Source organism: Eleginops maclovinus, chromosome 21, assembly GCF_036324505.1.
Source record: "Eleginops maclovinus isolate JMC-PN-2008 ecotype Puerto Natales chromosome 21, JC_Emac_rtc_rv5, whole genome shotgun sequence".
In the NCBI taxonomy this organism is placed as follows: Eukaryota; Metazoa; Chordata; class Actinopteri; order Perciformes; family Eleginopidae; genus Eleginops; species Eleginops maclovinus.
This window is the reverse complement of record NC_086369.1, coordinates 12,140,506-12,167,125: the sequence shown is the minus strand read 5'-3', so window position 1 is coordinate 12,167,125 and position 26,620 is coordinate 12,140,506. Positions and strand designations below refer to the sequence as shown.

Genomic DNA, 26,620 nt, shown 5'->3' with positions numbered 1-26,620 from the left:
GAACACTGGACCTCATAACAAAAGAGGTACAAATCTTAAGACCAGGGATGTCATGTAGGGTAAAAACCAGTTGTCATTTGTAGATAAAAACATGTTACCTTGAATTTGTGAAGAAAAGTTGTTTTTCCCATATGGCTCCACGATGAAGTACGATTCCAAACAGAATTGAAGCTAAGCCATATCAAAACATCTGTTTCTGTGTGTAGGTGATGACCATTCCCTGCTGGATGCTGATTGGCTGGATTAGCCAAATGGTCGCCCTACTGGACAAGCCCGAAGCAGTGGCCGTGCAGCACTGCATTGGGCAGATAGCAGAGTGCTATCCTCAGGCACTGGTTTACGCTCTGATGATCAGCTGCGAGAGTTACCAGTTTGAGGACTCTGCTCCAGGCTTCAAGCAGAAGGAATTTGTCAACAGGTAAACTACCCAAAAACAATTCTGGGGAAGAAATTTAAAAAAGACACTATATTATACATAAATGTCTACTTATTGGTGTTGTGTGTGTGCTTTGGTTGTTCATTAACAGGCTCATGAGCATGCTTGATAAAGGAGGAGCTGTGAGAAACTTTGTGGATGCACTGCAGCAGCTTACAAACCCTGATATGCTTTTTAGGGTAATAAGTGCAAGTTTAACCTTGAAATAACCAAACAGCCCCTGGTTATCAACCTGTGTTTACCTGATGATTGTCATTTGGCCCACACAGGATTGGTGGGACGGTGTGAAAACCGAATTGGAGAGACCAAGCTTCAACAAGAATCAGATGGCCAACATGTATGAGGAGATGTTCTCTTCCCTCGGGGATCGTAACATGGGCCGTCATGGAAAGTTTCGTACAAAATTCATCAAGGTTGGTTTTTTTCGGTCCCTTTTGTATAGCAACAGTATGGTTACTCTACATAAATGCACTTTTCAGCGTAATTTATTTGTTTATTTAAATGTAACAGAAATTCTCCAAAGAGGTGGAGAAACTACTGGGACCTAAAGGCAGCCATCTGTTTGAGAAGAGAAAAGAAAAGAGTTTTGTGCGGAAGGTGGATGAACTGGCAGCATCCATGCGTACATTTCCAAATGAGGCGCCAGGGAATCTGAAGGAGTACTCGCCCTTGCTGAGTGGATTTAAAGCAGACACATTCAACAATGAGCTAGAGATTCCCGGTCAGTACCGTTTAAACTCACACTATTAAAATCAGTTCAATCTGATCCCTCTAAATATTGTGTATTGTAATAAAAATGTGAATTAAAATAAGTATTTATTCTGAAATTGATTCCACTGTAGATACATGTTCAAAATGAAGATGTAAAAGAAATGAATGCACAAGTTAAAGGATTTTGTTTCCTCGTTATAGGACAATATGATGGCAGATCCAAACCTTTGCCAGAGTATCATGCAAAAATAACTGGCTTTGACGAAAGGGTATGTTTATGGTGACATGGGTTGTAAAGTCCTAGTTTTCTAACTCTTTTAACGTTTAAGTCCCACTGCGGCCTGGTCCGTATATAAGCTGGATTTTATGCCCCGCAGGTAAAGGTGATGTCCTCTATTCGCAAACCGAAATGTCTGATCTTCCGTGGGGATGATGAACGGGATCACCCCTTCCTGGTGAAGGGTGGAGAGGACCTTCGTCAGGATCAACGCATCGAGCAGCTTTTTGCTGTCATGAACATTCTTCTGAGTCACGATGCAGCCTGCACAAACAGAGGCATGCAGCTGCGCACCTATCAAGTCATTCCCATAACCACAAGGTAGTTGGCTTCTCTGTTTATCCATTACTCTGTCCTTCCAGTTGAATTGAATGCATGTCATCTTTATTGTTATTTTAGTGAATTTACCACCGTCACTCCCTTTACAGAATCGGCCTCATTGAATGGATGGAGAATACCTGCACTCTGAAAGAGTTCTTGCTCAACACAATGACTGACGCTGAAAAGCAAACGGCTGGAAGGTACAGTATTTATGTTTCTAAGTTGAAATCATATCTGCAGAGCTATTAAACTTTCCTCGACCCAAACACTGTTTGAAAGTTGGTGTGATACAAGAAAATATTTGTATCAAATGTTATGAATTTGAGATCCAAGATACTGTATATTGTAAATGGTGGAGGCTTTAAGGTGTTAAGGTCTGAAGGAAAGATAAAATACAGTCAAACTAAAATAACATGTTGTATTTTTTTTTATAAAGGTGTTCCGAAGACTACAATAAATGGCTTCAATCCATCAGTCCAAAGACAAATGGGATAGCACTATATGGTTTAGCTTACAAGTAAGTGCTCATTTTTTACCTTAAAACTGAACAGTTTTAGCTGAAATGTATTGAGTATTATCAAATGTGAAATATCAGACGACCGTGATCTACAGCATATTTATCCTTTGTCAGGAAAGCCAAACGTAATGAGACGGTCAACAACTTTTCCAAAGTGTTGAAGAATGTACCCGGCGATCTCCTGAAGTAAGTAGAATTGTTATAAAATAAAAATTCTCATTATAACATAATTTCATAACATAACTCAATTTCTTGTCTGTGTCAATTGCGCAGGAGAGCTTTCCTGAAGATGTGCAACAGTCCAGAGGCCTTTCTTTCCTTGCGCTCCCACTTCATCAGCTCGCATGCCTTGCTCTGTGTGAGCCACTGGATTCTAGGTATTGGAGACCGTCATCTCTCCAACTTCATGATCAACATGGAAACGGGAGGCATGATCGGCATCGACTTTGGTCATGCATTCGGTTCAGCCACACAGGTTATTCTTGCTTGTTACATTCAAAAAGTAGTATTTTAAATAGGTTTTCAGGCAGTACCAGAGAGGTGATCGGACCTATTATAAATAAATTGTATTTCCTCACAGTTCCTCCCTGTGCCTGAGCTCATGCCATTCCGGCTGACACAGCAGTTTGTGAATCTAATGCAACCGTTGAAGGAGTCGGGTTTGATCCAGAGCATCATGGTACACTCCCTCCGAGCTTACAGAGCTGAGCCAGACCTTTTGCTAAACACCATGGATGTGTTCGTCAAGGAGCCCTCCCTGGACTGGAAGGTAACCAAACATTAATATACTGATCTGTCTCTGTGCAACAAGTGAACTGCAGATGAATAAAGTAAAAGCATAGGAGCTAATCTCTGGGGTCGTATGGGAACTTAAACGTGTAATAGACAGAAGATGGGGTCGTCTCTTTAGAGTTGTGATATTTGACACAAACATGAAGGGAAGACTCTTTCTTTTTTAATACATCACACTAAATAAACTGCACTACAAATGATGTTTCTCTTTGATATTACACAGAACTTTGAGTTGAAACAGCTGAAGAAAGGAGGCACATGGACGGAAGACGTAAACACCAAAGAGATCAACTGGTACCCTCTGCAGAAGGTGAACTTTGCCAGAAGAAAACTAGAAGGCGCAAATCCAGCTGCTATAACCAGGTATATCATTTAATCATCACAACACGTTAGACCACTTAGTAGGATTCAGTTCATGATGGACCAAATTAATAACATTCTATTATGTTCATTATCTTTTTTGAGCGTACTTGTTGCCGTAAATGATTGGTTTAAACTTCGACTTTCAATTATTTTTGTGTGATTGGATGTTGTTTTATTTTCGTCAGTGAGGAGCTGAAGCTGGGCTTTGAGAAGGACGCTTCTTTCCCGGGGCTCCAGTCTGTGGCCCTGGGGAGTGAGGAGCACAACATTCGTGCTAAGCTTCCAGCTGCAGGCTTGTCGGTGGAGAAGCAGGTGGACTGTCTGCTTGACCAAGCCATGGACCCAAATGTGCTCGGCAGAGTTTGGGCGGGCTGGGAACCATGGATCTGATTTGTTTTCTTTTACAATAATTGGCCAGCAACTCATTGCTGGATTGTCGCACCCACTTTGGGTATGAACAGGAAATCAGGGAACATTGTTTAAAAAGTATCCTTGTAAGGTCAAATGTTTTGTGTTTTCTACCTGTAAAAGATGTTTTTATATATAATATGAAAGTAATTTGGCAGTATCCGTATATTATCGCACACTTTACTTAAAATCAAAACATTTTTGTGTAGAAAAACAATGTAATTTGAGAAGTAGTGAAAATGACAAAGATTCTTGTTTTAACAATGACACAACAAGGGCATACATTGGCAATTCCTTGCACTTAAATTCTACTGGAAGAGAACCAATCATCACCATCATTTATTTCTGTCTTGTGATAAAGGAGAAGAGATATGATCACTTGGGTCGTCTTTTTAAAATCTTCGAACTATGAACTTGCGAAAATGCATTTATTATATATTTTTGTGATGCATACAAACTCATATTTTTTCATTGCAGGAAAAACTTTAACCTTACATTTTAAAGCATTTCAAAGAAGCAAAGAGAGCAGTGACTGTTGCAATATTTTATTGGCTAGCAATTCAAGGCTCAAGCTCAACACTTTTTCAAGTCTACACAAAAATGGACAATAGGTAATGACATCAACACGGATCACACAAAGGTTCAAGCATATAATCGCATTAATACATTTCAATCACTATATATATGTAACACTTTACCAATGAACGTTTAATGAAAGCATTTAGCTCAAAGCATTGCTGTACTCAAGTAAAGCCTGTCATTTCTGCTAGCGTGGCTAATGACTTAAGGCCTCATATTATCCTGGAAAGAGCGATTTGGTCTACGCCATGGAGATCTACGATCAGCAAAGCATATTGATTTGCTCTGTGGAGATCTACGATTAGAGGGGCTTTGTGAAGTGATCTTCAGAGGTCTACGGTCAGAAGCGTTTTTTTAAAGGCCTCAGCTAAGCTGATGTCACAGTGATCCCCAACATATGGGTACTTGCATTCACACATTGCTATCAAGGTCCTTGGCACAACAACACACTTGCCATGTTGCCCACAGTTTATTTTGGAGCAGAGATGTTCTATACGGCCCACAATCCTTTTGAAAAGTATTACGTGTAACATCATTTGGAGCTTTCCCAGCATCAGTGGAGGTTTGACTCTTTTTTCTAAAGGCATGCACTTCTGTGAGCGTGTCAAACACATGCTTTCCAAAAATGGATTCCTTACATTTCCTTAGTATCTTTGCTACATTCAAACAATCTTTAAACCTCTTAGGTAAACACCTACTAATAGCTTCTTTAATATCTGCAGCCTTGGTGTAAGTTGCTTTTACCTGTCTGGCTACAGCCACAGTAACTGTTCCTCTCTTTATCTCGGTAAATCCTGTCATAACATGTCCGTTAAGGAAAGGTATGTTATGTGTTGTAAAAGCAGTGACCATCCAATCATACCTGGCATATATTTTGGCCAAGAAGGCCTTGATACTCTGCTATTTCTTGATGCTCTTTGGTGTCATCGATTCGCTCAAAAACGTCTCTTTCTATGTAAGCAGCACTGTCAGATAAGCACCTCTGGTGTGATTTGAACAAAGCTGAGGCAGATTCGGACATAGTCTTGAGGGCAGTTTTAAACAAGACATGGGTGGTTGTTCCTTTAAAGTTGTAATACATTTTGTTAAGCATACTGCCGTTACACATAAGCTCATTCAAATACGAAAACTTGACTTTGATATCCTCTTCATGACATTTTAAACTATTAGCCAGAACATCCCCAAGGTTTTGTGTAAGGGAGGATGGTTCAGCTGTCAAGAGATGGTGTAAGTCCAAAGTGCTGTCTGCGTATTGGCTATAATGTGTAAAAAAAATCTCTTCGAGTGCCTTCTTTTCTGAGCTAGTAGTTTTAGAATTACTAGACACTAACTCTGTGTATTTATACCAGGCTTTCTCTATGTTGTTCACTGGAATTTGGTAGACACCAGCTGCCCACTTCATTTCTGCAAGAAAGATGTCAAACTTAACATCAAGAGCTTTAAGGTTAGAGTTTACAACATTCTGTGGGTCTGCTTGTGGCACTAGCAGCAGCAGCATGGTTTTAATCCCTCCAGCAATGTGTCCCCCAACTATTGGTGTATTAATAATACTAATAATAACTTAAACTTATATAGCGCCTTTCATGGTACCCAAGGTTGTTGGGGTTACAAATAGGGAGGAGAAAAGGGGAGTGGGGGTTAGGGATCAAAGGACTTAGTGCAGAGAAATGTTTTGAGGTGCTTTTTGAACATGGGCAGTGATTGGGCACAGCGTACGTGGAGTGGTAGACTGTTCCAGAGTGTGGGAGCATTGGCAGAGAAGGCCCTGTCCCCAAAAAGCAACAAGAACCTCTCCAATCTCCCTATAATTTTTCTTAAACCAATTTTGTATCTTTTCACGCTTCGTTTCTCTGCCTCCACTTTTATGTCCTTGCTCTGAGGGTCTTTCGCATTCAGAAGTTTCCATCGGAGTGTCTGGTGCAGCGTTTAGGACAGGGAGGCCGGAGGACATCAACAGCAGGAACAGCAGGCCAGGGGTCCACATGACTGACAACACAAACACAATATGACAATAACTGTAATGAAGTTTGTATGGGTATGCAAAGATATCAATGAACATAAAACATCTGAGTAAAATATTTTCATGCATTCTCCTTTGTCCAACCACGCTTTCCAAATAATCACATTTTAAGATTAGTAGCCTCACTTGTAGACACAACAACCTGACACCAATCAAATGTTTAATCCCTCAACATAGAAAGCAGACCAGGAAGGAGGCGTGGAGTGCTGATCTGCCGTGGAATGACTCCTCAGAAAGCTGATGTGTTGGTGCTGCGCTGGGCCCTTGGAATGGTCAGAGAGTTGAATTGTTGATTATATCGGAGCTCAATTAAGTTTTGGAGATGGTTTCAGATCTGCAGGCTTTATAAGAAACTGACCAGTCCCACCTTTATGATAATAAGGCAGTTTTTATCCATATTTGGCTTGATGGAGTTGGAGGGGTGGCTTTGCCTTATAGAGTGGAACAGAAGGAGGGACGTTATTAGTTCATAGTGTTTATTTTAGCGCTTTTCGAAGTGCTAAAAGTCCTTTAAATGACATATTACATACATCAGACATGTAATACATGCAATTTAGTAGTGTTTTACCCAAGGACACAACAGCATGTTGACTGCAGTGGCTGTTAAGTTAGGATTTAACCTGTGCTTCCCTGGTCCCAATCTGATGATCAGCGCTCTAAACCACTGCGCCACAGCCACCCTTTATTGACCTGAAAGAGTTCCTAATCCTCCGGTTACAATAAAGTCAAATAATAAAATGCACTCTGAATTAAACTTTAATGAACAACTACATTTTTAGCTACAGCACACAACATACTATCCAAATGCCTGACAGGGTTTAATGGCATCCCTTCACCATGACAGCATAACAGTATTTATTAATGATGTTCCCTGCTTGCAAAACATAAAAAACGTAGGTTGTATGGGACCACCGTTTTCCAGAAAGTTTCCATTAGAATTGCTACAAGAGTATTGAAGTTGAGCACAGTGTACATAAAAAGCAGAACTGAGATGTTAGCCTGCTTGATGTAAGGCAGGAAACAGTGGGGGGTGAAAGCAGAACTGACGAAGCACAGACTGGTTTCGAAATTCTTCAGAGAAGCTCTGCAATAAGTTACTAAGATCGACCAAAGCTCTGCTGAGGACTTTCTGCAATATGTTAAGACATGTTGTAATATCTTTAAGGCCATTTGGAAGACAACTGTTTTAAGACATTACAGATCACACTTTGTAACTAAAGGTAGTAAGACTGTTTTTATATTCAATAAATACGTAGATTATCCATTAGATTTGTTCATGTTTGGTCAATAAAATATTAGGAATGGTAATAATGCCAATGATCATTTTCTAAGCAAAAGGAGATGAGTCTGTTTGGTCCATACCCATAATGCAACAGTTGTTTCTACAGTTTATGATTATAAACTAAAGCATTAAACACTCTAAAATCACACACATATTTTACAAATAGTATGTTGTCTTTTATCCAGGTCTGGTATGCTACATCAAAGCTGCAATGTTGAACTTATTTCACATGAACTGTGCTAAAGTGAACAGGCCTTAAAAACACACACACACACACACACACACACACACACACACACAAACACAAACATCAGTTAATCATTTTCTTTTAATAGATAATACAATTTAAAATAGGGAAACAACAGTATCATTGAAATATAACTGTCCATAACTCATTGTTTCAGTAATGTTGACCTATACTATTCCAAATTTGATCCAAACAAGTGTTAGTTATTTATTTTGTTTGTGCACAGAGATGGTAATCATTCATACGTACCCGATCGAGAGGGGACAGATATTATCAGACATCTATTAGTGTTAAAAGCTTGATGATGGTGTATTTACGGGGCTGTTATTTGTTATGGTGTGTTCACAGTTTACACAGAACTATTCAAGTACAATAATGGACTTTCTCTGGAATTACCACTGTGGTCATTTCAAATGTGCATAACCTACGATGGTCTTTGGATGGACATGGCTATTGTATACGACATCAATCACCATAGAATACTTTATGTCACGGGACACATGCCAGTGACAAGGCTTGCAGGGTTTTTCCCCCCTACGTTACCATGTGTTATTTTTATTCAAGGATTTACAAACCAAAGCAGAACTTAAATTGTACAGAATAAAAAAATGAAGTTTGAACAAAAGCTTTTTTCTCAATAAAAATAATTTCACCATTAGTAATTATTTTTATATATATATATATAAAATTCACATTTGTACTAACATAAAAATAAAAATATCAAGTAAAATATGTAACAACCCATTGCAAAAAATGTCAGCGGGGTAAAAAACAACAGCTGTTGGCCAACAGGTCGGACCTGGGTTGCAGAAAGGCTGTTTTTGCTGAGGCACCTTCATATATCAGCCATACCAACAGTCTGACAACAATAACGCTTCTGCATATTTAGTTAAATACTGCATAAATACAACACAACTCTGAATCAAGGCTAAATAAAACAAAGATTGGTACCAATAGAAACCAATATTGAATTTGATCAGATCAATTTGTTATAATAAAAATGTTGAGCCACGGGTAAATACAATATATTTTAAGGTCTCTGGGTTAAGGCGCAGTTTTGACTTCTTTTAGCATTAGAGGACACGTATAATACAAACAATGAGAATAAATGAGACGTACCATTTTAGTTTTGAAAAGGCGTGTAGTGCATTCACTTTCTACCAAGACACTCTTTGATAGGTCCCATGTTTCATTTTCTAAACTGCAATTAATTAGGCTGAAAGCTTCCAAAGTGCATGATGCATATTTTGTATTTTAGTGTAGAACGTCATGGCCTAGTACCAATTTCAGTTATTTCCATTTTAGATTTAGGGTAAGGACATCATATTGTTAAGCTCTCTGCCATTTTTAGTAGAGAGGTTTAAGGTTAAAGGAAAGAGCCATATAGGTACATTTGGATTAGAAAAGCATCAAATAGAAACAATACCTTGCATAAGGAGAAATGAAACACCTTTCATTTGGCTAACTTCACAAAGAAGAATATCACAACAAGAATGCAGATGCCATTTGTGATGGTCAACAAAGCGCGTTGGTTTTTAATTCACACTTTATCTCCTAAAAATAGTCAGTAAACGAAGACTCTTACTCGATTAACATTAAAACCTGATGTATTTGGTTTCATCAAACATAAAGGTATTTAAAAACTTAAAAAGGGACTTACATGATAACCTATTTGAAGCTGCAACATCAAATCCTTTCCCTCTAATGTTATAAAAACTGTGCATTAGTATGATACTACAGGGTCAAGGAAAGGACAATATTTATTTGAAAAAGAAGAAAAAGTTAAATTCAAGTATCTTTACTTAAAGACCTTAGGTTTTGAATTCATTCAGCAGAAGTGAATTAAATCAAATGTTTTGATTAGTGTTTGAGCAGCAGAATTCTCTAACGTATCCCTGAACTCGTGCATAACTATATATTTGCAAGTTTGGGATCATGCAAGCCTTGTCTTTTGGTTACCAAATGTCAAACTGTTTCTGTGCACTGGCCAAAATATTTGTATTATTTTTTATGTCTTTCGTGCTTTTTTTTAAATCCTGGAAATAGCAACGTTGTGACAGTCCCCTTTAAGGACAGAGGGATATATATTTAACAATATCCTCACTAAGATAATAGTGCCACATCAGTGCTTTACAAGTCTTGGCCTAATAAAGAATTAGCGTGATAACACTTACAGGCTGTGGTGGAAAAGCACTAAGTAGTTGACATGAAAATATCTTCATGAAAGTGCCAAACGATTCTATTCAGTTAGTAGATAGCTGTCACAGACTTTACACGGGCTGGGAAATATTACCCAACTTCCCCACAGTATAGTAACAAGGACATAGAATTCATGAATACGAACAGAAACTCTTTGTGGCCTGGTGTGCATAGCATATATACTGAAGGCTTGACATTTCCTGCTTTACGACCACAACTAGTGTTACTTATATCTTGGGCCTCCACCCGTTTATGAACTGCATGAGTTTCTTTACCTGCAGTTTGCTTAGCTTGAAATCCTCTGACAAAATCTCCTCAGTGAGCTGCAGGAGTAAACTCCCATCGATCTTCTCAGACACAAAAAAAGAAACAATATCATCTGGCAGGCCAATAAACCTCAGAGATCTGGACACCTCTTCAATAGTTAGATTAGCCAGACTGGAGGGTGGCTGCCACTGTGCCTCGGGAGATATTGATGGAGAGTTAGGAGTTAATGAAGTAGAGATGAAAGGTATCTCTATTGTGCCCTTCTCAAGTTTAGGTAGTGAGCAATGTGACGTTTCCTGCTCACCGTCACCAACGGATCCTGACAGTAAATCTGTGCCCTTCTTTATGGCATTTGATTTTGGTGTTCTCGGCGGCAGGATGGGGCAAGAGAGGCTCTGCTTTGAGTCAGATTCTTCTATTGGCTTGTTTCTGTACATTTCTGAATTGTAACTTGAAGATTTGGTGCAGAAGTGACTCACGGAAGCTTTCTGCAACCTGAAGTCCTTACTGCTGTTTGCACGCTCTCCATCAAAGTCAACAAAGCTGGTTGTGCAGGTTTTCTGGCTGCTCTGGGATCTTTTTCTGGGGAAGCTGTAGTAACTTCGACAGCTCGATGGTAGAAACTCGTCCATGCTGTGCGATTCTCCTCCACTGAAGTTATTCGGCCAGGACAACCTGGAGGACATCCCATCTGATGGAAGGCTACTACTTGGCCACGTCACATTCGGCTCAATGCTGTGGGATCTAACCCAGTTGCAGGGGTTGCACACATGGCTTGGTTCTTGTGGATCAGCGGCCTCCTGCTCAGAAGCTCCACTACTGATGGAAAAACAAAGATAGGATTTGGGGGTATAAGAGCAAACCTCATGTAGACCTCCTCATAACGTAAACACTTGAAAATGAATTAGCCATTAAAACAAACATTTGAAATAGTCTATTCTTATTCTCAGTGGCTGTGATTATTGTCACATGATTGCTATGAAATGGGGCCAAATCTTACATGTTGTGAAGTCCAGAAGAATAGTAGGAGAGGGTGGGACTTGGAGACCGAGTGTCATGCTGCCGTGGCTTAGTCAGGATGGGCACTGATGGCATCTGTTTCAAGCTTCTTGGAGGAATTGGTGGGGCATTCAAAAGACGACATTCTTCCTTCACCTAGAAGGGTAAAACATTTTTTCACAGAGTGAAATTTTGTGAAATGAGCAGGAATATATGCAGTGAAGTGTTTGATCAAGAGATTGAGCAGCATTCAATCAGAATCATGCCTACTGTTGTTATTATTATTAAATGGTTGGTGCACAGTTATCTAATTCACCAGATGTTGTATTTCTGACAAAGAAGCTGCTGTTTGCTGTAGTATTAAACTACACTTGCTGTTGCCAGAGTAGCCACCGGTGTCACCAAATCTTAAGGATTACCACTCTAAGCAAAAGAGATTATACTCACAGCTTCAGACTTGGGCGGAACTGGTGGTGGAGTAAGAGAGGAGTCTGTAGTGACAGGGTATGACAGGGCTGTTGTTGTACTGCAGCTATTGTTGATGCCTCGAAGTCCCTCACTCACAGAAGGTTTTGGATTCTGACCTCTCAAGTGATCCAACCACAGCTCCTCATAGGGAACGTCCGACTTGTTGAGGGATGGTTGTTGGTTTGTGCTATCCATCAGTTCAGGGTAGAAGTGTTCATCTCCCGATTCTGAAGGGATGCTATCCGAGGGCAGTAGGGCCCAATCTCCACACAGTGTCATACAGCCCTGCAAATTGACCTCACTGTTACCATGCAGGTTGCTGCCATACACGCACACAGATAGTCGGTGGAAGGACTGGGTGAGTTCCTCCCTGGCGTAGGTTAAAGAACTGGGAATCTGCATTTGGTTGGGACAACCATTGGAGCTGCTGCTGCATCCGCTGCTTCCACTGCAACTGCCATTCCCGCTGGTTTTCTTGGGGCTCTTACCGTCGTCGTTCCAGTCTGTCCGCACATCACGGACGGCACGAGAATAGTCATCTATGTCAAACTGATCTTGGCAGAACGAGAACCAGCGATGTACCATAGTTTCTAGCCACAGCTCTCCTTGCAAGAGCTCTTCTGGAATAATAAATCTAGGCATGGCCATATGAAAGGAAAAGTGGATGGGGATAATCTTGTTGCTTCGCAGGATGCAGCACACAACCACCGTCTTTGTCTGAATGTTGACTAATTTGTAGCGATGACCCTCACGAATGAGGTGGAGGTCATAATGGTTGCGGGGTGGACTGTTGGGGACTGTGACATTGACAGGGAGACGGGTTTTTTCGACAATGTTCCTGATGATGTGCTCGCCGTCCTGCATCTGAAGCTCCAGTGGGCTACAGGTGCTGAACCTGCCTTTGCACTGGAAAGGCAGGCTGATGCTCTCGTTGGTGCGATGGTTCATGCAGATCAAGCAGGGCATCTTGCCTCGACCGATCTTACTGATGGAGTTTAGCTTCCCAATCTTCTTAAAAATAGTGTTGAATCTTGATTTTTCTTTGGAGGTCTTGGCATATAGGATCTCAGCCTGGCCCATTAGTGTCAGTTCATCACCGGTGCAAAGTGTTATGTTGTAAACTTCGGTATCTTCATTGCATTCGCCTGAAGCCATCTGTGGAAAGATGAGATTTAAGAAAGATGAAAATGAAGGTGGAGCTTTCCCACTTCCTCATTTCTTAATTTAGTTAATCAATTTTAATTTACACTACCGAATTCAGAAGGAGTCATTATAATTGATTATATCAAATAAGATGTACCTTAACATTGAACGTGATTTCCTCCATGACATATACCCTTTCAGGGAATGCTTTGGCCACCTCCTCCACACTGTTGAAGTACTGCACAGGCTCCTTGACATCTCTGTCCTGCTCCAGTAGCTTAAACTGACCTAAAGTATGAAAAGACATATCAATGCAACTGAAAGGTTTAGGAACACATTATTGCTTGATTTTTTTTTAACACTGATACATCAAAACCCCCCTTAAAATTTCAAATGCATTTAATCATTCAAGGAGCCCACAACTCCAACACTGTGTGTGTTAATTTTGACATATACAAAGATACCAAAAGCTAATGCCAAGCAAATTCAAAAGCCTCGAGTATCCCAGCAGATGCAGCTCACCTTCATAGTGCACTGGGATCTCTATTTTGGGCCCAATGACATAGTGTCCCTCCTCCAGACTGTGAGCAGTAATAGTCGTCCACTGGCGACAGGAATGAATCAAGAGGTAGTCATTGTCTCTGAGCCCTTCAACCACCTGACCTGAAGGGACGAAACCAACAAACAGAACAGATTATCCCTCATAATCCAGGATATATTAGAATACTGTAATGTGAAGTAGACAAAAAACATACATCTTCTTTAATAAACGTTTAGAATAACTTCTGATGCTGCCCCTTAGGCACAGTAAAAATCTGTCATAAAACTGTCAGAAATCAGCAGCCGATCTTATAAAACATCAACACATTTAATGTATTACATGGAAAACTCTGTAAATGTTGCATAGTTCAACTTGCAAAATGGGAAATTGCTAGTTTAAAGTTGTGGAAATATTAAAGATGATATCTCATACCAAATGGTGATCCCAAACATTAAACAGTATCTGAATAAATGCCATAAATACCACTTTAGAGCCTTACTGGCTTTTTCCAATCAAGCCCAGGCATTGCATTACCCAGTACAATCAAATCACTATCCTCCATGGACAATGACAAATGCATTAATCCATACCTCTATCAAAAGCAAGCAATACCATTTAAAAAACACAATACCCCAAATCAGCAGACATATAAGGACAAATAATGTTATGGTTTCATTTCAAATAACATTCCCCATGCCTGTTCCTAAAGATCTGCGAGGCAAAATGATGCTGTGGCGATTAAGTCCCTGACCCCATCATACAGTCTCCTGTTATTTTGCTTACTTTATTTTAACGTGTCGAACTATGTTTGGCTGAAGTGCGTGACTGTTCAGTCTTGATTAAACAATAACGATTATGTGTCTGCTAGACTGCTGCAAAGGTCGAACGTCTGTGTCTAAATCTGGCATCAGGTTACCTTAACAGTTTATGATTTGCACACACTTTCAAGTTGTCACTGTGTTGCACCACTAAGAGTCTCCTCAGGCCTAAATGCGCCAACATGAAACACTATTGATGCTATTGCATTAAATGTTCATATTCTAACTTACTGCATTTACTTGCATTGCTGCAGCGTGACAGCAGAGAGGTTACAGGACAAGTATAAAGTAACACTGACAAACGTCGTTACTTGTTGAAAAAGACAGTGAAGCAACATACATCATTAAAAATACCACTTTCTAATTCTAATTGACACTTCTGATATGAATTAGGACGATACGCTGATAAAATAACAGCAACTATTTGTCTTTCAAGTAGGTATGGTTAGTTTGCCTTTAGCTGCTAATTAGCTATTTAGCAGCTAGCCAAAGAAAAACTTAGAAGTGACAGCAAGTTACTAACCGTTATCCAGCTTGGCAATTTGAGGCAACCTATAAGCACTCACAAGTTGATCTAATGGTAAGGAAGTCGTGCTCCATGTAACATCTTTTAAATTGTTGTATAACATTGTTCCAAGGTCCATTTTGCTAGCTTATATTAGCCAGCTGGAGAGCTAGCTAGCGATGTGTAAACACGGTCACAAAAGGCTACACTAAGCTAACCAACTGAATAATATACCAACTCTCCATCGACAGTTTTATGTTTGTCACGTTTCTTATCAATCGTCGCATATTTCTCTTTTCATTTGCCTACGTATCATTAAGGTCCGTAGTTTTATAGTGTAGCAAAGACATGTTTGTTTAGCTCGCGACGCCTGCATCAGGGCAACTAGTCTGAAGTTAAGTGAATAACGGAAATACGTTTTAGGTTTTTAAAATAAAAGCTTTATTTACATTGGGGTACACATGAGGGAGAAAAACTCAAAACACATGTCAAACCTTCTCGGTGAAGTTGTTATAATTCTCTAGAATATAAAACATGGTTTGCTAGAGGGAAATGTATTGAAAATGGCTGTCTGAGAGCAATTTATTTTTTAAAGAATTCACCGGAAGTTGTAATTGTGTACCTCTGTGTTACTCGTGCTGGTAACTTCATGACAAGGGGGCATTTTCAGTTTGTCTCTGTACTTTAAATGCCACTTCTTAAATATGTCAGCAATTTATCATCCCTCACATACATACCCGTATGCAAAACCATTACCTTCAAATAGTAAAAGTAGTATGGGAATGTATAAGGACCTACCATCACACATATCAGACAATAAAATTACCATATATCACATGGGAGGAAGGACAAAAACAATTTGGCCTTCAAACCTGGTATTGCATATATATTTACACCACCAATGACACCATCATTCCATTTCCTGGTGCAGCTGGTACAAATCAGAAAAACTTCCCTATTGTTGGTCTTCTGTGAAGTGTACTCCATCACAGCAACTATGTCTTTTGTTGACACTTTGCGCCAGTGGGACATGGCTGTAACTTGTGTTGACAGACAGGATTTGTCAGAGGCACTCAAGATTTTCCTGTCAATCCAAGAACCAAACTCCAAAATTAGTTTTGACATTGGCTGTCTCCATCTTCTTAACAATGACCTGGATGCTGCTGAAAAGGTAAGTCTGACCTTTGTTGGTAAGCCAAAACATTGCCCACAAGTGTTCACGTTTTCTTTATAATATTACTCATTAAAAAGTGAAATCTTCTCCAGAGATGTAAACTGATTAAGCTGAGTTGAAATGATGTGATATCTCTGAGTATGAAATCGCAAGTCACGTAGAAAGAAGAAGTAGAGTTTACCACTTCCCTTTTTCTTTTAAAGGAAGTAACTGTGTTTTCTGATGTTTGTCAGGCTTTCGATTGCAGCATTCGCAAAGATGAACATTTGGCTGTTGCCTTCTTTCAAAGAGGAATGACGTTTTACAAAAAGAAGAGGCAAGAAACACTTGTCAACTCAATTCCATGGCCACATTGTTTTTTGTAATTAAAAATGCATTCATTAACATAAATGTAGGTCTTCTTTTCAGGTTTAGTAAGTGCAAAAATTAGATTTAATGTTTGGATTTTTTTATATTCAAAGGTATGAGGAGAGTTTAGCTGATTTCGCGCAAGCCTTCAAAGCACTAAGAGGCAACCAGCTGATAGACTACAAAGCGCTTGGTCTTAGATACAAATTATATGCATGTGAAGTAAGTATTTAAAATCCTCCAATCATTTGTATATGTTCTTACGAAGTCTCCTTATTAGTAACAAGCTTCTATAATAACAATGTTTCCTGCATTAGGTCCTTATCAATATGGCTCTGTCTGAGGCCCAGCTGGGTAACTGGAAAAAAACCCATGAAAACCTTGTGAAGGCTCTCAATTACAAGACAGACGCCAAGCTCAATATCATCGACAAAGCTCTGGATTCCGCCTTGGTCAGTTAACATAGTAATCACTTTTAAAGAAAAACACTAGTGTTATACACAACGGTATTAGTGATGTAATTTGGATTTCTTTCATGTCAGAATTACTTGACTATTTGTCAAGTAATATCCATTGCGATGCATTTTCATCAACAGAAACAGAAACTTTTCAAACCAGTCGAGTTCCCATCTAAAGTGCTTTTCAAACCAAATAAGCACTATGTTGCTGAGCTGGAGAAGAAGGACTATCTCGGAAAAGCAAAGGTAATACTTATGTGATACCTTTAGTTACAATTTGTACTACATTATAATTAGTGTGGCATTAAACAGCAACAGAATACAGCTCATCTAGTTCACTAAAATGTCAGTGACTTCACGCTATAATAATGTGACATAAGCTACATATTTTCTCTGCTATCTTCAGGTGGTTGCCTCCGTTGTTCCTCAGGATGCCTTCTCTGGATTTGCCCCATTACAGCCACAGGTTAAACATGGGTTCTTCTTTCGCGCTTTAAAAAAATGTATCTGATGACAAACATCTCATTTGTTATTAACAGCTGATCGCGTTACATTATATCTAAAAAACATATTACATAGAAGATTTGTTCCAACTTAATTGCTCCTCTGAGTCAGCTTTAATGATTGGATGCTTTGTGTTTCTGTGTACATCTGACAGGTACAAGATGGTCCAACTAATCCAAAGGAACCTGAGGTTCTAAGGTAGTATAAAATAATATGTTTTTCAGTTCTTCCAATTCCACCTGGTCAAATGCAAAAATGATTGTCAATTACCTTGATACAGTTCAAGAATTTGCCAGAAGTTACATTTTCCACTGCATGTGGATGTGTAAAATGAGTTATCATCCCTTTATTTGTGGACTTCTCCTGTCTTCACAGGGCTTTAGAAGGAGAGGCCCACACTGTCCTGTTTCAGTTTGATCCTGAGACAAGTGATGAGTTGTCTGTCGTGCCAGGCAATGTTGTGTTTGTGCTCCAGAAGGGAGCCGATAACTGGGCATCTGTGATCTTCAATGGAAGAGTAAGGCCACTACTATATATCTGCAACCAATTTGCTGGAGTGCATTATTCCATAACTTCAATTGTTTCTTTTAGAGGGGACTTGTTCCTTATAATTACCTGGAGCGTTTGGAGATGACCTTGGCTTCCAAACAGAACGAGGTAAAGAATTCAATAAGTCATATTTCATTATGTAGATTGCTTTTATTTCATTACCAATATGTTTCTTTTACATTTTAAGCATATACTTAAGGTTATTAAAAAGCAGTTCATGACAATTTGAATTTATTTTGAAATACACATTAAATTCTTGTCTTTTTGTCTGTCTGGCATTATTAAAATGGTGGACAGGGAATACCTAAGCCTCCGAGTCAGGAACCACCGACCAGACCTAAAAGAAAACCAGGTACCCTCTTTTGACAGATTCAGAAAACTATCCATTGGTCAAGCAAATATTGTAAAATATGAGAAAGTATTTGAGCAAATGCAACTAGACCCATACAAAACATTTTTTAACCCCATTCTATGTATTTAAGGTCTAACTCCCAGGAGCAACAGCAGCGGAGACTCAGAGAGAAAGGTATGCTGAGTCAAATCATTGACTTCAACCATAATGACTAAATTACGCTCGTTATTCCCCAAAGGTGCCGTTATGTGAAGTCTTTTAGTGCCGAGTTTATTTAATACCATCAACATGTCCTTTTATTATTCCCAGGACAAACAGCCTCCTGACAATACACTTATTGTCAAAGTCTGTTTCACATTCACCTTTGCTGTCTCAGTACCACCTGGATCTCCTTATGCAATACTGATGGAGAAAATCAGTAAGAAACTGAATCTCCCCATGACTGCATTCACTTTGAGGTAAGGTGTTCATTAAACAAATGATCTAATAGTTAATTGATATGCGTTACTGGCAAGAATACAAAATTCAATCCTTTTGTTCCAAATAGTCTATCCCCTGAAGCTACGGAACAAAGTGTAATCAATGATAGCACAGACATGGAAAGTGTGTGGACTCGTGCCAGTGGTGTGCACATCACTTTGTGGTGTTACACAAAAGAGGTAAGTTAGTGCTGATCTTTTGCTGTCTATGCTGGCTTTTCAAAATAAAATGCTTTTGGTATTGTGAAATTGTGCAGAAAATGAGCATTTGTTTTGGATTTTGTGTATTTAGCAAACCAAACCAAACACCGAGGTTCCCATGGTGGCCCTTTACTCGTATGAGTCATCAAATCCAGAGGATCTAAAGTTTCATCAAGGCGATAGAATCACAATAATCTCTAAAGGTGGGGGTCCATTCTTTTTAATCAAATGTACATAAAAATTGATGGATTTGTCCAAAAGATATGATTATTTTCATCTGTTTCTTCTTTTCCTTTAGTTAACCAGGATTGGCTTGAAGGGCAATGCAACGGAGATACTGGTATATTTCCTGCATCCTTTGTGGAAGAAGTTCCTGACAATGGGCAGTAATTTAAATGATTAAAAGTAAGAAGCAAAAATACTAAAACCAGTTATATAGATAAACTGATCATTGGTCAGTTACTCGAAACAATTTTGGAATCAACCACAGTTGATTCATTTTGAATACTTAATGTTTGCATTTTTAAACACATTTTCATTCAAATAAATTCCTCTTCAAGTCTGTCAAGTTGATATGTTTGGAAAAATGCAGTAACAAAAACTAGTGATATCTGATATTATTTTATGGAAAAAACACTTCATTATTACTCACACTGAGTAATTAAATTCAACAATATACATTTAAATACCTCAGGCATGATTAAATAGTCTTGTGTACACCTTGTGTGCTACTGGTAACTCATCCTTCCTCTTCATAGGCAATAGCTATGCCTCTCCTGCCCTCTACTGCCTTCACCACAGGTGTCGCTCCCAAATTCTGCTCCAAGCCACGCCAGCTGCGTTCTGCCAGAAAAGACGCTGAAAAGAGAAAGCACAAATATGTAACATAATATATGATATATAAAAGTATGTTTTGTTTAAGACTGTAAGGAAAACACTGTATGAGTGCAAAGTCTACAATAAAGTCATTAATGTATAGAAATGAAAGCAAGCAAGAATCTTTTGATCATCTTATACCAGCTGAGTTGGTGTTGGCCATGGTGAGCATCTGGTTCCTGAGGACCACGGAAGAGCCGAATGAGGGAACTTCAGGCACACTGCTCATCAGATTCTGACTTCTCAGAGCTCCAGTGATTAAAGACATGTCAGTCTCATCGCCCTCCTCCTGCTGATCAGCCAAAGGCACGTAACTCTGTCCACCTGGTGTATATATATATATATACATGAGTTTCAGTATAGTTACATACATACAGTCTGTAAAGACATAACAATTATTGAGGAGTAGGTTTATCCGATGTGAATAAAACACGATCTAACCTGGCAGGAGATGTCGAAAGTCTGTGACATACTCCTCGGACCACTCCCTCTTCTTGTTGCAGGCTACCTCCATCTCAAATGGTGTTACCACAGGCTTATAGAACTCACTTGAGTCCAGCAGTGAGTTCTCAGGACACGAAATTAACACGAAAATGTCAATTTCAAGAAAGTTTGCGAGTTTGGGCACGTTCAGTTTCCCCATGGCAAACAAATAGCTCTTCTTGCCAGCTCCTTGAATAGTTTCCTTCAACTGCTGGATGATTTTGAGGTAGTCAGATACTCCTAATGTGCCAACTAGGATGCCAACCACATTGGCATCTTTGGCCCTTTCGATAGCGTAATAACGCTTCATCAGGGCACGGTTGATACTTACTGACTCTGTCCTCCCCGTCATTTTTATGGGGTCAAAAGAACAAAATGAGCAGCGATTCCATGTCATCATGAAGTTTGTCAGAGTTGCTCCTTCTTGGCCTACATAGAACATACTGTAATCCGTGATGCTTGAACCACTTGTCAGGGAGAACTGCCTTCCAAACTGATTAATAAGCTGGTTGTTGTCTTCCTCTGAAAGACACGTGTCATCATGTTGTCTTTTTATCCGACCATGACTGTAACACTGCTCCCCTTCCACAACAAGTTCTGAGACGACAAGGTTCGGATACTCTGGTGAAAGGAGTGCCATAAGGTCATCTGAAAAAATAAAAATAAGGTTGTGTGAAAAATGCTAAATTATAAAGCTGTTCTATTTTCATGAGAAATAGACAATGATTTAAAAGATAACAGGGAGAAAATGTGAAAATCTACCTAATAAAATGGCATAAATATGTATTATCTCTTTCATGTAGCAGGGCTTTTTTTTTAGAATAGCTTACTTATAGCATGAACATAGTTGACATCATAGAGGATGATGATGTGACTGTGTGTGTCAGGGTAGAGTTCTCTGAAGGAAGAAGTGCACTTTTCTAGATCCACCGGTCGTCTCTCAAACACATACATCAATGGCAGCCTTTTAGACGGGCTGAGGCAAGAACTTCCATAGTGCACGACGCAGTCGGCTCCAACATGTTCTGCAGCTACCTCGTCCACACAGCAACTGCCCCAAAAAATGAAACAAGAATTAAGAATGCACTAAATGATACCCTTTAAGGCTTTTAAATACTGTTAAAGCTTTGACTTAATCAAGAAAATGGCATGAACACTCCATTAAAACTCACTGTAGGGCAGTGACTTTGCAGGAAGTATTTAAAATGACAAAGGTATCATGTGCGCATCATTAAACCAAGTAAGACCTGTAACATAAACCTTGTGCGTTACCTGCCGTAGGACGTATCACCCAGAATGAATGGCTTGGCATTACTGTTTCTCTCAATCTCCAAGGCTACTGCAACTGCATCCACTAGCAGCTCATCAGGAAACTGCAGAGCAACCTGTAAATATTATCCATGATTTAACTGTAGTTGCTTTCACTGTCTAGTGTGTCAAACAGCCTTATGACAAGAATTGTGTTCTCCTTTCATTATTACATTTACAAATATCTATGTACCTAAAAATACATTTTAAGTACTCACCTTTTTAAATTGATGCTCACTGATGAAGTCACACGTTTCCTTAATCTGATACAACTCTTCAAGTTCTTCCACAGGATGTCTTTGTCCCACCCTAACATCCACGACCCGCTGGATTACGGTCTCCGAGCTGCTACTAAATGCATCAGCCATTGTTGCATAGAAAACACGGAACTGTGCCTGCAAAGAGAGTAATAAATCACAATTCAGGACATCATTTAGCCACAATGCAGACGATTACAATCTTAAAGTTTGGTTCTGCCAGGAAAGTGTGTGATAAACTCGTTTAAATGTACTTAAGCCATTTTGATAGATGGCAATATTGTTAACGTTGTATTGACTAATGGCTGTGAGAAAACAATGAATCCAACTACTTCACAAAATTGTCATGTGGACGTGATGGTGTTTTCCTTCTGTTAAAATATATCATGTCAAATTAAGTCACAGTTAAACATCCCTTACGTTACATATCGTTAGCTATTACGTTACTTTGGTTCAGCATGCTAGCTTAGTCGCTAGCTAGTCTTTTTCATAATACAAGGCGAATAACTCAATCATTTACCTATTACATTCACAACACATAGATGTAAACTTACATTTAGAAGTCATGTGTGAAGTTGTTGACGAATAAACACTTATTTGACAGCTACACACGTGTCAGCAGCAGCAGTACAGTACACTACAGCAGCGCTACTATGAGCACTTCCGGTTCAAACGTTTTTCAAAGTAAAAGCCAGGATAGACTCAGCAATGATGTGATTTATCATTCGTTTATTTCTTAGTGGAATTTAACGTAAACTAACACACATTTTAAGATCAATGATTAATATTTAAGACACATGAGACAGTAGATCATGTATTATACATGCATATTTTAATGTAGCAGAGTAAAAGCAGAATGACATTGCCATAGCAAAGAGCTAGCCTCTTTGATTAGGCCAGCTCCCATCAACATTACATTAAATATACTAATAACCATAATCTTCAATAGAAAGATACACTAACATTTTTGGCAATTCATTTAATTAAAAAAATCATTCGTATTAAAACTGAAATCAAAACGCATTTAAATACAAACACTTTCTGATGAGCATCTCACCAACATCTACAACCCAATGTATACATCTAAAAAAATATATACACAACATTTTATATTCTGTTTAATTCAAGATTATCTGGATAAGTGGTCACACAGCATACATCATTAAATAGTCTTAATTTCATTACTTCAATAAGTCCCACCAGTGATCAGTTGAAAGAGCCATTTGTCCATAACTCACACTTAAAAACATTGCACCGAAAATTGCCGACTTCCCATCATTTAAGAGACTTTAGCTGTCTCTCTTTCATTGTCAAATTCAGAGGATGCCTTGAAGGTCCACTGTCACAAGATCTCATATGAAAATCTTCTCTCTGCTTACATCCAAATACGATAGAATCCCAGGACCACAGTAAGACAGGTGAAGACTGAACCTTAGAGGATTAAAAAAAGTGTTCAAGCATTAGTCTACTTGCTGTTGTATATACCTAGTTTTTGTTCTGCCAAATGTTTGAAGACAACTTTTCTAGAGTTGACATTTCAGTTTTAGCAATGAATAATGCTTTAAGGAAAAATTCAGCAGTTGTACCCCTATTAACCTGCCTTAAAGACAGTTCATTCCCAACTACAATACAGGCTAAACATTTGACTTAAAAAGTTATTATTTGACGGCTTAAGTTCTTAAGGCTATCATTGGTTAGTATACAAAGCAACAATGCACAATATCTTACCTGCAAGGTATTTTATAGTATCCAGTTTATGAGATTCTAACATTGTTTTCAACCCGGCCACTTCAGTGTCTATTTTCATGTTGGTCTGAGTTAAATGGCGGTCTTGCTCTGCAGTCTGTAAAAAAGGCAATAGGAAAATGCATAAAGATGATCCCCACAACACCTGCTGTAGTTAATACTTATCATTATTAACTGAAAACTGCAACATCTTTTTTTAAAGTAGTAAAGCAATCAGTGACAGCCATTATTAAAACAATGTTATTGATATTTGTTGGGCTTCTATTTGTACGTTGTATGCATTTTGCACAACAATTTACAGATTAGCTGTTAAAAGATAGGAAACATGTACCGTAGGTGAACTGGAATACAAACCATTTCCATTATCTCTGTCCGTGTTTCTAGAAGCATCTTCTCATTCTCTATTTTCTAGAAACAGATATACAGAGAATAAGAACAGACCATTCAACAACAGCGCCATTATCTGTTCTTTATGTACATGTCAAGATAAAAAAAAGACTAATTAAATGGGCACTTTTGAAGTATTATTCCCAAACACTTACCAATTCTTTTGCACGACTTTTCTCCAAATTCATGTCGATAATTGTGTCTGAGCGCACTTTATTCATGACATCCTGCAAGGTGGCATTGGAGATGAACAAAGGAAAGTCACAACATAACGTAAATCATCTTGGGATGAAAACAAGATGGTGAAATATTTCTTAATACTCAAGACAGTTACTAAGAATGACCACTTACAGCCAGTTGGATCTTGATGTGCAATAACTGGTTCCTGACTTTCTGTGAGAAATATTAAAAAAGTGAAAATCATACAGTCATGCATGTTCCTTTTTAAGGCAACATTGGCAAACATAAAGCAAAAACATTATGCATTCTTCCAATCATACATTAGCCGACACGCCATTTTTTATCTACCTACATTTCTATATATTTCTCTATAATTTGCAGGTCAAAGGTCAGTTTATGCACATCGATTTGAATTCAAGGACCATTTTGATCTTCAAACAACCAAGGGCACAGGTAGAATGCAACTATTACTTTGGGAAACAGCTGCTCATCATAAACACACTCACCTCATTTTCTGCCAGTAACGTGGAGAACTCACTCTTCTCTAGGATTATCATGTCCTTCTTTACAGATGCTATTTGAGACATCACACGCTGCAACATGATCTCCTGCCAAAACCACAAAGCTAATTTAGAATTTTTAAAACTATGTAAAGAACAAGTAAACCTATGAAAGAACTACAGAATTTATATTCAGGTGTTTCATTTATATTACACTTGGACCAAGCACTTGTTTAACTACAAAGTTAAGCCTTTGAGTATTTAATAAATGTGGCGTGGAAGATAAAAAAACAATACATTTGTTCTAGTGACCTTTACAGGACTAAGTGAAACACAGAGACGACACAAAAGGGCTGACATAATGCTCACAGTTGTATTGACAGTAAATGTAAAATAAACAAACCTCCTCCTACAGCCTCACCTGCTGCACTTTGGTTACCATGTCACTATAAATGACATCCATGTTAGAAGTTGTCATCTTCACCAGTACTTTGACCATCACCTCAGCTTGCTCAGTTGTAAAGCCTGTTCATAGAAAATATTACTTTTTGAGGGTGAAAATCAACAGCTTCTTATAAAAGAATTTGAAGATTGTCACGTTTTTTGAAATAACAAAAGCATTCAAACCATTTTCCTCAAAGAGTCGTACCACTGCATGGGTGTCAAAAAGCAGCTTCCCACCTTCAGACTTTGGTACAGTTCGACTTAAATACTGGAGAGCTGTGATGGACGTACTCAGCCCTAAAATCAATGATAAGATAGAAGTGATTATCAGAGAAACTAAGCATCACCTGGACTAGATCCCAACTGTCATTGAACTATGCATGGATACAAAAACACAAAAATAAAACTCTACTGTGATGACACCCCTGCACAAGTGGCGGCAATGTGGCATATTATGTGAATACAGTGTGTGATGTGGGTACATGTTTCTATTGAAAACTTTGCAGATTTAGCCTCAGGGTTTCGCTTGTGCAACACGGAAGAGTTGTTAGTGGAGGAGTTTGTATTTGGTGCACTTCAGTTAAACAATTATTGTAGGGTTGTTGTTTTTTTCTTCTTCAAATGAACAGAGCATGACAGGAAGAGGACTTTTATAAAAGCTGTTTACCAAACGCCATTCAAAAAACAGAAGAGGACTTTTATTTTGAAACTCTACAAAGAGTTCCAAGTCATGGTAAATCCCATGACGAGTGCACGGTGACGGTTTATTTTACAGTCCTATTATCTGAGGACAATTTATGCAAAGTTTCGCATTGGGGGATCCTAAAGGGCACATACTCTCATTTGAGGTACTTCAATGCGCCTGCACTGCATCCGAGCAAAAACTAGAGCTGTTTTATCATGTGAAGCAGAGTAACCGGTACTTGAGAGTTATCAGCGAGATGCCATACTTCCACTATTGGTAAACAGCCCGTGAACTGTAGTGATTTAACTTACCTCTCGTAGTCATGTGTGTCCCTGCAGAAAGATGTCCAATCTTGTGCCCCGTGTGTCCCCCTCTCCATACCGGCTTCTCGGAGCTCCTAAAAGGTTGAGTGATGATACACCGGACACACGGTGGGGTTTTGGCGGCTGTCAAACTAGACATGTTTGACGAAATGGTCGCTGTCACAGAACTGGTAACTCTGTCATGATTTAAAAAAAGGTCATACCACTTTTCTGGGTGGTTAACACCGTGATTGAGTCTCGAATGACATCGTTTAAGCACCATTGTCAACGTTAGTGTTCCGCCAGCAGCTGGCCTCTACTTCAGTTAGTTAACATGGTCAGCATATCTCAGCATATCACTAACCCCTCGACCCGGCTGTATTGTAACTTTTCACCCAGCTATTGCCGCCCTACCAACCCGTATAATGACCAATGACAGGCAGAGGACGTGAAACTTCCACACTTCCTGTCACACATTTCAAAATAAAGCTCAC

The 26,620-nt window shown here is 39.0% G+C and overlaps 6 protein-coding genes across 7 annotated transcripts in view; 2 read left to right on the top strand and 4 right to left on the bottom strand.

Moving 5' to 3' along the window:
* Positions 1-7,691, top strand: part of prkdc (protein kinase, DNA-activated, catalytic subunit) — a 28,821-nt gene extending 21,130 nt beyond the window's left edge. Inside the window, 14 exon segments of the mRNA XM_063912426.1 lie at positions 1-26; positions 207-418; positions 528-615; positions 706-849; positions 947-1,157; positions 1,349-1,416; positions 1,525-1,745; positions 1,853-1,945; positions 2,182-2,262; positions 2,377-2,448; positions 2,536-2,737; positions 2,843-3,031; positions 3,278-3,417; positions 3,603-7,691. Of these exon segments, the coding sequence (XP_063768496.1) occupies positions 1-26; positions 207-418; positions 528-615; positions 706-849; positions 947-1,157; positions 1,349-1,416; positions 1,525-1,745; positions 1,853-1,945; positions 2,182-2,262; positions 2,377-2,448; positions 2,536-2,737; positions 2,843-3,031; positions 3,278-3,417; positions 3,603-3,807 (1,952 nt within the window). The 3' untranslated portion in view covers positions 3,808-7,691.
* On the bottom strand, positions 4,368-7,977 carry LOC134883929 (uncharacterized). The gene is given in 2 exon segments (XM_063912433.1): positions 4,368-5,299; positions 5,301-7,977. Coding segments are annotated over 2 exon segments (1,086 nt in total). The 5' UTR covers positions 5,903-7,977; the 3' UTR covers positions 4,368-4,815.
* A 39-nt stretch (positions 7,978-8,016) lies between these two features.
* Positions 8,017-16,207, bottom strand: garem (GRB2 associated, regulator of MAPK1). Of its 2 annotated transcripts, none has more exons than XM_063912427.1 (6): positions 14,912-16,207; positions 13,552-13,692; positions 13,187-13,317; positions 11,866-13,041; positions 11,420-11,574; positions 8,017-11,238 (listed from the first exon to the last, which is right to left on the bottom strand). In XM_063912427.1, the coding sequence occupies exons 1-6, from the start codon at positions 15,030-15,032 to the stop codon at positions 10,380-10,382; spliced, it is 2,583 nt and encodes an 860-aa protein (XP_063768497.1). In that variant the 5' UTR covers positions 15,033-16,207; the 3' UTR covers positions 8,017-10,379. The 2 variants fall into 2 exon arrangements, with proteins under 2 accessions (XP_063768497.1, XP_063768499.1); XM_063912429.1 differs by having other exon boundaries at positions 8,017-11,235.
* ncf2 (neutrophil cytosolic factor 2) lies at positions 15,807-21,106 on the top strand. The gene is made up of 16 exons (XM_063912431.1): positions 15,807-16,064; positions 16,301-16,383; positions 16,529-16,637; positions 16,733-16,867; positions 17,012-17,119; positions 17,280-17,339; positions 17,532-17,575; positions 17,753-17,894; positions 17,969-18,034; positions 18,224-18,278; positions 18,409-18,452; positions 18,588-18,736; positions 18,826-18,937; positions 19,050-19,161; positions 19,257-19,363; positions 19,717-21,106. The coding sequence occupies exons 1-15, from the start codon at positions 15,891-15,893 to the stop codon at positions 19,346-19,348; spliced, it is 1,485 nt and encodes a 494-aa protein (XP_063768501.1). The 5' UTR covers positions 15,807-15,890; the 3' UTR covers positions 19,349-19,363; positions 19,717-21,106.
* Positions 18,057-22,567, bottom strand: dph2 (diphthamide biosynthesis 2). The gene is made up of 7 exons (XM_063912432.1): positions 22,437-22,567; positions 21,844-22,020; positions 21,590-21,702; positions 21,148-21,368; positions 20,276-20,965; positions 19,976-20,158; positions 18,057-19,816 (listed from the first exon to the last, which is right to left on the bottom strand). The coding sequence occupies exons 2-7, from the start codon at positions 21,991-21,993 to the stop codon at positions 19,698-19,700; spliced, it is 1,476 nt and encodes a 491-aa protein (XP_063768502.1). The 5' UTR covers positions 21,994-22,020; positions 22,437-22,567; the 3' UTR covers positions 18,057-19,697.
* A 125-nt stretch (positions 22,568-22,692) lies between these two features.
* mcur1 (mitochondrial calcium uniporter regulator 1) lies at positions 22,693-26,559 on the bottom strand. Its single transcript, XM_063912111.1, has 9 exons — positions 26,136-26,559; positions 25,323-25,436; positions 25,117-25,220; positions 24,702-24,803; positions 24,367-24,408; positions 24,171-24,242; positions 23,983-24,036; positions 23,611-23,725; positions 22,693-23,313 (listed from the first exon to the last, which is right to left on the bottom strand). Exons 1-9 carry the CDS (start codon positions 26,407-26,409, stop codon positions 23,258-23,260), a joined length of 933 nt encoding a protein of 310 aa, XP_063768181.1. The 5' UTR covers positions 26,410-26,559; the 3' UTR covers positions 22,693-23,257.
* Between the last annotated feature and the right edge of the window lie 61 nt (positions 26,560-26,620).